We start from the raw sequence: 12,642 nt of genomic DNA, 5'->3' as shown, positions 1-12,642 counted from the left end.
TAGTATTTGACTTTAATGTTTTTATTTTATTCACTTTACTAAAGATTTGTGGGTGCAGCCGGCGGTCCGGTTCCTGTTTTCTTTCCTTTAATTTTCCACGTTTTTCCTGTCGTTCCTCGCAGCTCCTCAGTTTTTACAGTTTTTCTGTGTCAAATTTTAACTTTGGGCTCATTTATTTCTCCATAAACGCCGAGCGGATGGAAACGGCCTCGGTGTGATGACAGAACAATAACGCAGCGCCTCAGACCGACGGTAGTTCATCAATAAAAGCCTTCATTGGATTTTCATTAAGTTAATGGCACGCCGGTGTTTTTATGGCCTCTGCGTCGTGTCCCTCCGTCAACAATAAACCAGAGTGAAGCTGTTACAGTTAATGATGGCAGGGAGTGCTGGCATATGTGTCCCCTCGTCCACCGTCCCCCCACAGCATCACTGAACTTCTCATGTCCTTGGTGGTTCAGAAAGAAGGTGGCAGCGTCTCATCAGGTCCGTTAGACTCATCTGAGATTTATAAAACCACTTCCTGGCCCTCAGATTCAGCCTGTCAAAGCGCCTCGGCTCTTTAAAGCGTCTTACCTGCACCCCCTCCCCAGGTGAATAACTTTGGGTCTTTTCTCTTGCAGCGGGCCCTCAGTCCGGCCTGTTGGGGAAATGTCGGAGGCCTCGCACCGCCTTCACCAGTCAGCAGCTCCTGGAGCTGGAGAACCAGTTCAAGCTGAACAAGTACCTGTCCAGACCCAAACGCTTCGAGGTGGCCACGTCCCTGATGCTGACCGAAACACAGGTGAGACACCTGCAGGCGTCCGCCGCGCTGCGAGGGCCACAACAGACCACTGGTCTGTCAGATACCTGCAGAAACATCCTGTTCAACATCAGAACAGATTACCCTCCTGCTGCCCTGGGGTCGAAACAACCCATGAAGCCTCTGTATTAAGACGAGGCCTCATGGGTCATTTTGACCCAAGGGCAGCAGGAGGCGCAGCACAAATCATAAAAAGGCTCATTTCCCCAAAACTCCAGACGTTTTTCTAAGTTCAGGCCCAAACTGGGCACTGAAGAACGTTTTAAAGGCATAAATTATTATTCGCTATCATTTTGTTTCTACATTTTGATTTTTACGTTATGTTGTGTGTTGCTGTGTGCTTTACCTGTTTGTTTCTGTTTGTACAGCACTTTGGTTGGCCTTGTCGCTGTTTTAAAATGCTCTATAAATAAAATGGTATGGTATAAAACTGAACATTTGTAACAAAGTTAGCAAACAAATTATCTTTGAAATAAACAGCTGTTGCTCGTTAAATAAAACCGGGCAGTATTTGTTTATTATTATAAATTAAGTATAAATATTTAATCCGAATGAGGTATTTTTACCCACAAACCTGCTGCTTCATGATTTGAAATTACTTTTTTTTTTTTTTTTTTTTGTGAAAAAATTTAACAAAAATCTAAAACCAAAAGAATCCATCACCTTTACCCGCTTCTTCCTTTTCGGATCGTGGGGGGTCACTGGTGTCCATATCCAGCAGTCACTGTGCGAGAGGCAGGGGACACCTGGACAGGTCTCCAGTCCATCACAGGGACACGGAGACAAATGAGACACCCATTCACTCTCTCACACACCTAGGGACAATTTAGAGTTACCAATCAGTCTAACATGCATGTTTTTGGTCTGTGGGTGGAAACCAGAGTACCCGAAGAAAACCCACGCATGCACGGAGAGAACATGTAAACTCCACCCAGAAAGGCCCCCAGACCGGGGTTTGAACTGGGGCAACCTGCTCGCTGAGAGGCAGCAGCTCTACTGCACCACCGTGCTGCCCAACAAAGAGAATAAAACTGAAAATAACAATAAGTAGTAAAACACAAATAATAGATTTCTAATGAGTCAAAATGAACCCTTACATTTTGCTGAATACAATATAAAATATGTAAATGTGCAAAATATATATCCTGAAGATTACATTATTAAATCATCCAGTTATTTTTCTGTTTCTTACCTTGAGTTGTGTTAATGCAGCAGTTTCAGAAATCCTTATTTGTTTATTTTGAACTATTTACGCATGTAAGGCTCAAGCATTGGTTTACCGGAGCGTCCGGTAAACCTCTCAACAGCATCAGAGCGTCTTTGAATAATTTTGATTTGAAACAGAGGGGAAATAATTCTGAACATTCAGAGAAATGGCTTTAAAAAAATTGAGTTTAGTTTTTAGTGTTTTTTTTTTTTTATGAACAGCTTATGTGCTTTTGCTTTTTTTTTTTTTTTTTTTGAACCTGTGCAGGTTTTATGTTTACGGTAATATATTTAAAGAGGTACAACATTTCTAGTTACTGTATTACAGTCAAAGTCTTCAAATGTCGGACCACGGTGCAACTCCAGGACTTAGTAAAGGCTCACCTGGACCCAGATTGGTTGCTACATTTTAATTTAACATCTTTGTTAGCTGTTTTTTTTTTTATTATTGTTTTACCTTGGCCTGTTTTCTCATATTTACGGTAATTTCCAGTACAGGGGCCGTCTTAACTCGGACCCAAATGAAGTCTCATCTGGACCCAGATTATTTGCTAAAGCCAAATAAAATGCAAATAGAAATATATAACCTTTACATGTTTTCTTATATTTACAATAAGAGTCCTAATACGTCAAAAGTAAAATTTTAAAAAGCAAAGTGTCATCTAGACCCAGACTGGTTGCTACATTTCCGTGATTTTTTAAAATTTATTTAACTTGTACACATTTTGTGCATTTAATGTAATTTACAGTTAAAGTTAATAAAGACCGAACTGCAGTACAAAGAAAGAAAAAGACAGAAAAAAAAATACAAATAAATGAAATATACTGTAAGGTATGGAGCCAAACGTATTGAACTTGTGGCTCATATTTGTAAATTTTTTTAGTTTTTTTTTTTTTATCTTTTCGTGTTGGCTTGGATTTACGGTAATTAATCAGAAGGCCCTGATATTCTAGATTTTACGGTAATTTACAATAAGTTTTCAGAGATGAAAAAAAAATGATCAGGGCTTAGATTTGTTGGTAAATTTAATTTAAGTTGTTTATTTTCCTGTCCGTGTTTACATAAATTTATCAATACTGTTGGATTTACGGTCATTAATCCTCGAAGGCCGTGATATTCCAGACCTTACGGTAATTTCCGTGACGTCTAGTTGCGTTGCGCAGCTTCCTTCTTCATCCTGATTTAATTGTTTATATTAACAGAAATATATAGGGAAGCAAACTTTGACCCTCTTTAAAACGTACTGAGTCTGTTCTTTCATTGCAGGTCAAAATCTGGTTCCAGAACCGGAGGATGAAGTGGAAACGCAGCAGGAAAGCCAAGGAGCAGGCTTCGGCCTCCAGCCAGGCAGAGACTGATCGACTGCGCGGCGGAGGAAAAACTGTCACCGACAAGTCCGACGAGAGCGGACGAGGTGTGAACCCAGACAGCCGGGGGATGGATTTTAGCTTAGAGGAGGAGGAGGAGGAAGAAGAGGAAGAGGAGGAGGAGGAAAGCAAACATGGCTACCCCGTTGCTCTGAGTAACAGGATGCCACGACCCACGGACTTCCTGCCACGTGGCAACAAGCTCGGCTACGACCCTCACAGCCCGTTCTCCGATGAAGAGCTGGAGGGGGTCCAGGTGGGAGGGGGGGACAGGAAGATCGGCGCCGGACTGTAAAACGTGTTTATGTGAAAAGACAGAAACTTACGAGACATTTTCAAAAATTAAAACATGCAGTGCAAAAAAAAAAAAAAACTTTAAACCACTACGGTGAATTTTGTAGCACGCAGAACAAAAAGCCGCTCATAAATGTGTTGATTCCACCTCTGACAGCCGGAGCTCCAACCTGCAACCAGAACCAAGGAAACCGTCCTGGACCTTTCAGAACCGTAAATGTGTTGAACTTAATTTAGCGCGTGGTGTGTAAACGTCGTTGTTTGTCCTCGTCTTTTACGTGTCGAGAAAATTAATTTATTTAAACGATTCTAAGAATAATTGTCATGTATTTATCTTAAAAACTTATTTGTGGTGCAACTGTGAAATAAACGTGTAAAAATCGCAGAGTCCAGACTGAACTGGATTATTCTTGTGTGTAAAAAAAATAATAATTCACAGCAAAAACGGATGACGACATAAACCTTTCTGCCTTTTTAAAGCAGACGCTCGTTTTTGTTTTTAACTAAAGGTCTAATATAAATAAAGAAACACGCAGGATGCTCGGAGCTGTTGACAATATTCACATTTTATTACCATCAGTTTAGTTTATTTTTAAATCTTTTCATCAACTCTGTTTCCTTAAATCGTCCTCAATCATAAAGACAGATCCAAAATAAAAAATTAATCAAAGTCAGAAACTGAATCCACTCAATTTAATCTCATATCAACGTGTTCTTACCCTCCTGCTGCCCTGGGCTCAAAATGACCCACAAGGCCTCAGTTTTAAAATTGAAGCTTTTTGGGTTATTTTGACCCAAGGGCAGCAGGAGGGTTAAAATAAAAACTGGTGCGCTAAATGTGCTCCTGTTTATCTACTGAACCAGCCGAAATGTGTTTACCTATGAGCCTAGCCGAAGTGTGTTTCTTTACCTATAGAAACAACTGAAGTGTTTGTTTTACCAAAGTAAACAGCCAAAGTGTGATTCTTTACCTGCCCATGAAACCAGCCGTAATGTTTTTCCACGTACAGAACAAGCTAAAAAGTGTTTGTTTACTTACAGGAACAGCTGAAGTGTGTTTGATTATGTAGGGAACCTGCCAAAGGTTAAAGAAATTAAAAGAGCTGATTGTGGTGGGGAAATCTGACAGTTCTGGTGCGTTGATGCATATTTATTTATTTGGTACATATTATAAACGAGATGGGACCATATTTTAAAGAAAAAATACTTAAATATTTTCCTACTACCTCAGAGTGAAACTCCTGTGTGTATTTTATTTTGTCACAGAGAATGTTGCTCAGCCTTAATGAAGTATACGAGACGAGAGTTGGACGCTGGCGCACGTTAGGTGCCGATACTCTCTGGAATCTGTTGATTTTGCTAATTTATGGATTTTATTTTTGTTGATTTTATCTGTCCTATACCTGCAGACAAGGGTGACATTTGACTTAAGACTTACTAATATTTTTTTCCCTAATTCTGGATAACTCACTGGACAACTGGTTCCACAACAAGCCACTGGCACCACGTTAAAAGTATGACGTGTTGAAGCTCAACAACACTTTCTCCATGGTGTACATCTGTCTAAAAATTTGAACTTCTTTGTCATCCCCCATATATCCAGAGGATCCTGCAGAAAGTTTTTTTTATTTTCCTGGACTGCTGACTCCATTCTTTCCTTCTGGTCTGCAGCACCTGGTTCGTACGTCTACATCCTCAGAGTACCGGCACTGGGATTTTTTTTTTTTTTTTTTTTGCCAAAGTAACTCCAGCGTTTGTGAAATGAATGATGTGGAGTGGATTTCAGCTTGCAGCACCCACTTCAGAGCTCAAAGTATTTTAAACCGATCATGATGGAACTGCTTAACATGCAGTCCCTCATTAACAAATCCCGTTTGATCCACGACTATCCTGGACAAGAGTTTAGATTTAAAGTGCCTAACTGAAACCTGGCACCGACCCGACGCTCTTCACCCTAAACGAGGATTTCCCTGCTGGTTCTGCCTCCTTCCTGGCAGCTCGCAGCACTGGCCATGGTGGTCTGACTGTCATTTATCACAAAGATCTGGATTTATTCCCACTGTCTGCCCAAAATCTCCTCCTTTGAATGCTCAGCTTCCAAATCCAAGACTTCCATCCAAATTACATATTTTCTCACCTACCGGCCACCTAAACGAAAACCAAACGTTATTCCAGAATTTTCCAATCTATTCTCTACATTCTGCGGTTCCTGCAAACGTTATGACTCTTGGTGGCCTGAACATCCATGATGACTCTCCCTCCTGACGTCATTGGAAAGAAAAGCTTTGCAGAGAGTGGTGAAAGCTGCACAGAAGTCTGTTGGAGTCAGTCTCCCCACCATCAGACATCTACACCTCCAGATGCAGGAAGAGGGCCACCTGCATCATGAAGGACCCCACTCACCCAGCACACACACTTTTTGCCCCACTCCCCTCAGGCAGGAGGTTGGGGAGGATTAAGTGTAGAACCACTAGACTGAGGAACAGCTTCTACCCTGAGGCTGTTAGACTCATGAATCCCTAATCAGGATAATCACTGTGAAAAATCATATCATGCTGCTGATTTATTTCATGCTGCTGTGTTCATTCATACTCATCTGCTCACACAGACTCATGTTCGTGCCGCTGTTCGGCGTATTGTTTTTGTACTGCTAGTGCTTAGCGTATTTTTAGTTAACGTTTTTCTTAGTTCATATCTTAGAGGTTATTACTGTTTTTCTTTTACATTTTATACTTTTGTTGGATGTAACTGTGTACACAATTTCATTCCATCACATGTACCACAGGTGGCGCATATGACAAATAAAGAAACTGACTGTGACTCTCATGCAGCCGAATTTCTCCAGCTGTAGGACTGATTTAATCTCAGGCAGCATGTTGATGTTCCCATGCACTACCGAGGTCACACTCTGGATCTCGTCATTGTGTTCAGTTGTATAATCTGGGTGTCTCAGATCATATTACCATCTCACTCGAGCTGCCAAGTCTATCCCTTGGATCAAAAAGAAACATCAGATCTCATTCAGAAACATTAAGAATATAAACACTGAAATTATGGCAGCCTATCTTTCACATGGTCTTTTTCTGAAAGCCCTACATCGGTAAATGATCCAGTGGAAACCCTGAGCAGCCTTATGGATCTCCATGCCCTCATCAGAACTAGAGCTGTTCTCTTCGTGTGCTCTGCTCCCTGGTATAATTCTGAATTGTGGAAAATGAAAGCTGCAGGGCATGCTTTAGAATGGAAATACAGAAAGTCTGCTGGCCACAAACAAGCCTACTGGGAGCACCTAAAGGTTTATTCCAAGTCCCTGAAAGAGGCATGATTGCTCCATTTCTCCATCATTCAGTGCAACCCAGGACACTCAAAGCAACTTTTCACTACCGCCTCCTTGGACCATGTTCTCCCATAACCTCTCAACGCTCCACTGCTGATCAGTGCAGTACATTTTTTAACTGTTTTTGTACCTAAATTGGCTCAAGACACTCTGCTCTATCGCTACACTGTGTTAATCTAAACAGACCGTTGAACCACAACTCAAGATCGCTCTGCTCCTTCTTTCCTTCTCGGCTTATCTTTAGCTTTCTTTCTCAGCAGGAGATTTTGGACATTGTCAGGAAGATGAAGCCCATTAGATGCGCCCTTGACCCTCTGGTGAAGACAGCTATTTCTAGTATTAGTCTATTATACACCACTATCATCAACACCATCATCATCATCTCTTCAGTCTGGTTTTGTTCCAGCACCAATGAGAACTGCCAAAATCAAACTTTTGAAAAGACCCACTCTTGACATGGAAATCCTAACAAACTACAGACCCATAGCTCATCAAGAGATGGTGATGGCAGCAGATGCAGGCTCACCATCTCTTCTTATCCTTCCCGGCTTGTCTTCAGCATTTGACACTACTGATCGCAATATTCTCCAGAACCGCCTCTTTCTCTCTCTTGGGCTTCATGATACTGTTCTTGACTGGTTCGGGTCCAAACTTTCAGACAGGACTGAACACGTTGCCATCAAAGAAGCCAAGTCAAAGACTCATACTGTCACTTGTGGGGTTCCTCAAGGGTCAGTCCTTGGCCCTACTCTCTTCGCATTCTTCATACTTCCTCTTGCTCAAGTCACCAGCCACCATGGAATTTCTTTCCACTGCTATACCAATGACACTCAACTTTACACAGAAACTAACAGCCACCATTTGCTTCATCACCCTCATCACCAATCTCCACACTCGCCATCTGTCTGGAGGAGATAAAGCCAATGATGTATGAAAACTTTCTCCAGCTGAACAGCTCCAAAACTGAGGCCATACTGACTGACACCCCATCAGCTTCAGTCATCCCCCAAAACAGCCAGAACCTTTTCTGGTCAGACATTTTACACTCCATTGTGAACAACCTTGGTGTCCAGTTTGATCCTCACCTTTCCTTTTACTCTCATGTTAAATATGTAAAACCTAATTTTTTCATCAGAAAATCATTGTAAGCCTCAGCTCTTCGCAATCTCTGTCTGACACGGAAAAACTTCTCCATGCCTTTGTGTCTTCAAGACTGGATGATTGCAATTTGACTTTTTGGCATTTAATAAAATATTCAAAAGCTCTAGTTGATCCAGAAAAGCACACTCATGAGAAAAAAAAAACAAAAAAAAAACATGAGCACATCCCACTAGTCCTACATTGACTTCAATGGCTTCCTGTCTATGCCAGAATCCAGAACAAGATCTGTCTTCTGACACCACAGTGCAGACATGGCCCCCTCTACCTCAAGGAACTGCTCATCCCTCACATCAAAACTTGTTCTCTTCGTTTCAACAAATCATCCCATCTTCAAATTCCCAGAACTAGACTCGACACTACGGTGGACCGAGCCTTTTGCTCTGCTGCTTCTCATTAATGGAACTCACTTCCAAAACACCTGAGCGAACCACAGAATCCTTAAAAATAATAATTAAAAAAAGGGATTCAAAATATCCTGATGCATGCTCAATAATCCAGGTAGAAAAATCCAAAAAAGTTCAATCTGGTCCTCTGGACATTCAAAAAAACAAAACAAAGCAAAACAACAAAAAATGTAGAAACGTTTCGTCTCTCATCCGAGAGACTTCCTCAGTCTGAGGAGCTGTATTCATCTCAGTCTCTTAAATAGCACCTTCTCAGAGTGGATCAACCAGTTTTGCTGCTGACAACCAAAACCAGCTGATGACATGCTCAAGAAGGACCATCAGCCTAATGATGGATCATTAGCACACTGATGGCTGTTTACTGTTCACAGGGGGCTGAGTGATACTAGCAATCACAGCATTGTAAGAGGGGGACAGTTGAACCCGGAGGCCTCCACCCCTGTTTAACGATGGACGATTTCTTTTCACAAAGATGGCCTCCTTTACTCCTCTCTCAAACCATCGTTCCTCTCTGTCCAGGATGTGAACATCTTCATCCCTGAAAGAGTGACCGCTGGCCTGGAGATGAGTGTAGACCGCAGAGTCCTGGCCTGATGATGTTGATCTTAAGATCATCTCCAGGCCAGGACTTTGCAGTGAAGTCTGCACTAAATAAAGTATGCTCTGTTTTTAAGTAAAATAAGATTTTTAAAAAAATTACTATTAAAATATCGTCTTTGTGGCAAGATAAGATGTTACCTAGGGTCATAACTGGCCTTTGTTTGACATGTGGTGAACACAAAAAACAAACATCAAGATTCTGGTCCTGGACCAAAATGTATTTGTGGAGGAGTTGTTTGTGGTTTCCTCGAGCTCCTTCCTGTGATAAAAATATGTAATCCCTTTTCACATTTATACTGTGATTACATGCTCTCCCAGCTCAATACGTTACCTGACCCAAACCAAAACTCTGAGATAAAAACATAATGAAAAGGTCCCCAACAGGATTAATGGTCCTGACAGGGCAGGTGATCAGGACCAGACAAGGTCCCAAAGGGGATAAACCAGGTACACACAAACATTCTGCCAATCGAGATCATGTTGAGCAACTACGTCTCCGGAGTCTGTAAGAAAGGCAACATAATAAATGTAATAACATAATAAATGTAATAATATAAAGAAAACGGTGGAGCAGTTGGTAGAGCTGCCGCCTCTCAGTGAGCAGGTTACCCTGGTTCAAATCCCGGTCCGTGGGCCTTTCTGGGTGGAGTTTGTATGTTCTCTCCGTGCATGCGTGGATTTTCTCTTGTTTCCTCCCACAAACCAAAAACATGCATGTTAGGCTGATTGGTGACTCTAAATTGTCCCTAGGTGTGAAAGAGTGAATGGATGTTTGTCTCATTTGTCTCTGTGTGTCCCTGTGATGGACTGGAGACCTGTCCAGGTGTCCCCTGCCTCTCGCACAGTGACTGCTGGACATGGACACCAGTGACCCCTGTGACCCAAAAAGGAAGAAGAGGGTAAAGATGATGGACGGATGGATGGATGGATGGATGGATAAAGAAAACAGAATTAAAAAAAGACTATTAAATATAAAACAGGTAATTATTTTGCATGCGTTTATAACAATTAGTAATATACTGTATTCTTCAGCAGAGCTTGGTCCAAAAATTCTGTCTCTTAAAGTGTTTATTTATTTATTTTTTATTTAAATGAAAAAGGCAAGTGATCATGTAATCACCAGTGGGTGTGTCTTGTCTATTAGCAAAATATCTGATAAACCACTGGATGGATTTTAATGAAACTTTCATACAGAAATAACTGGATAAAAATTCACAACTTATTATGAGTTGGAATCAACCTGATTCAAGATGGCTGCCACAGCTAATTGACTTCAGCGAACACAAAAATTACTATAACTCAGTTTTATATTGAGCTGAAATTTGGTGAGGTAGTAGCTGACAGTCATCTGTAAAACATACTGTAAATGCTATTCACTGAGTGAATAGTTCACCACAGGTAATCCGACGGAGAAAACAGAAAAGTGGCTAAAACTCTGTAAATTTTACAGATACTGAGCTAAAATCTGTTGTGGTAGTAGCCGAGAGTCAACCCCAACATGTCCTCTGAACATTAACTGATCGCATGTTTTAAAACTTGGGTATGCGACGTGGCGGGCGACGTGCATTCCCTCATTTGTTTGACTCACAGTGGACAGAATAAGAACCCCAGTTTTTAATCTGCCTGATGAAAAATCAATAGGAGCTCGTTTAGCCGTGTGCCTTGTCATCTGGTGTGACGAAGGGCCCGCGGTTTGACGCGGGACAAACCTCACGACTGATTGACGACGACACGTCGAGGTCATTGATTCCTCTAATTTAATCTGAATACAGCAGCCGTGTTGATTAAAACTTCTCCCCGGGAGTTATTGCTGATAACGCTGTCAGATTTCTGAACAAAAGTGCTGACGGGCCACTTATTTCCCTCGTTTTTCCAACCCATAATGCACATCGAGCTCGTGTCTCGCCGTAAAAACGTTCCTCCGTCTCTTGAATCACTCAAGTCGTCCCTCGGCTGTCTGAATGTTTACCGGAAATCCTCCGTTTTCATAGTTACACAAAGAAATTGGCCTCTTTTTTTTTTTTTGCTTTGTTGGATTATAAATCAGGGCCCCCTTTAAAGAATTTACACCCTGTAGTTTAATCAATCAGAAAACACGGAGCTCGTTACGTAAATATGAACAGATTGTGTCGTCTTTTAGCGTAATATCGCTGCAGCTTTCCGGGGCCCCCGGGGCCTGTCACTTAACTAATGGGGCCCCATAAATCCACATATGTCCTCGCGTTCGGACGCCGTTCCAAAGCAGGAGAAATGTGGCAGTTTGGGCCAGTAAAGTTTAATGAAAAGGCGTGTTGGAGGTGAACGTGTTCACGAGTCGCTACAGGTGTTTGACCAATTATAGTGAGAGTAGTGCCCAGATTCACCTCAGTGACCTTCAGTTCAGCGGCAGAAACATGAGGAAACAGGAAATGCTTTGGTCGGTGTCTTTTTGCAATATTTGTTTCTGATTGTCACGCACTGCCGACAGTAACAGGGCGAAGATTTGTCTGTTAGAAAAATATGTTAATAAACACTGGGCAAATTTTGATTACATTTTCAGTAATCACTGGATTTACATCTGCAACTGATTAACATTTAGAACCAACCTGATAAAAGATGACTGCCGCTATGGAGGACGGAAGGTGACAAAATGAAATAAATACACAATAAAAAAAGTATCATTTAATTATTAAATAAACAATAAAATTATTAAACACACAATTGTATTATTTAATGGTTTATTCAATTATTTAATTTTGTCACATTCCACCCTCGTGTGTCACCATGAAATTATGTTAACTGTCAGTCTCACTCGTCAAACTCAGTGGGCGGGACTAACGCGGAGCATGTGAAATCCATTGCTTCGGTCTGATGAAAAAAGGTTTCAGCCAATTCCACGTAAACACAACTAAGCTTCCTAAAGTTTTTTCGGAATATATTTTCGGGCCTATCGATTATCTGTGATTGATTTGTCTTCGCTTGCTGTGAGGCGCAGCCAATCAGGCGTCAGGGTTAGGGTTAGTCCCGCCCACTGAGTTTGACGAGCGAGGCTGACAGTTAACATAATTTCATGGTGACACTGGAGGGCGAAAGGTGACAAAATTAAATAAATCAATCATGAAATAAATAATTTAAAAAGGTATATTTCATTATTTAATGGTGTATTTAATAATCTAATTGAATATTTAATGATTTAATGATGTATTTAATAATTAAATGATAAATTTAATTGTTATGTATTTATTTCATTTTGTCACATTCCATCCTCCATATATTTGTGGCTCCTTGGACTGATGAAGTCCTTTGGATGAAGGACGAAACGTCTCAACAACAAAAAAAAGAAACTGTCCAGATGACCTGCTGAACTTTGTTGGATTTGTACCTGGATTATTTTTGATACATTAGAAAATGTTAATAAATAAATAAATAAAACTCAGCAAATTTTACACACATTGAGCTAAAACTTGGTTTGGTAGTAGCTGAGAGTCATC

At 41.1% G+C, this 12,642-nt stretch overlaps 1 protein-coding gene across 1 annotated transcript; it reads left to right on the top strand.

Moving 5' to 3' along the window:
* The first annotated feature begins 443 nt into the window (after positions 1-443).
* Positions 444-3,671, top strand: LOC119425584 (motor neuron and pancreas homeobox protein 1-like). Its single transcript, XM_037693121.1, has 3 exons — positions 444-486; positions 624-784; positions 3,276-3,671. The coding sequence occupies exons 1-3, from the start codon at positions 444-446 to the stop codon at positions 3,669-3,671; spliced, it is 600 nt and encodes a 199-aa protein (XP_037549049.1).
* Positions 3,672-12,642: the final 8,971 nt, after the last annotated feature.

Source organism: Nematolebias whitei, chromosome 2 (genome assembly GCF_014905685.2).
Source record: "Nematolebias whitei isolate Nwh7 chromosome 2, NemWhi1, whole genome shotgun sequence".
In the NCBI taxonomy this organism is placed as follows: Eukaryota; Metazoa; Chordata; class Actinopteri; order Cyprinodontiformes; family Rivulidae; genus Nematolebias; species Nematolebias whitei.
The sequence above is the reverse complement of the archived record's forward strand: the minus strand, read 5'-3'. Positions and strand labels throughout refer to the sequence as shown.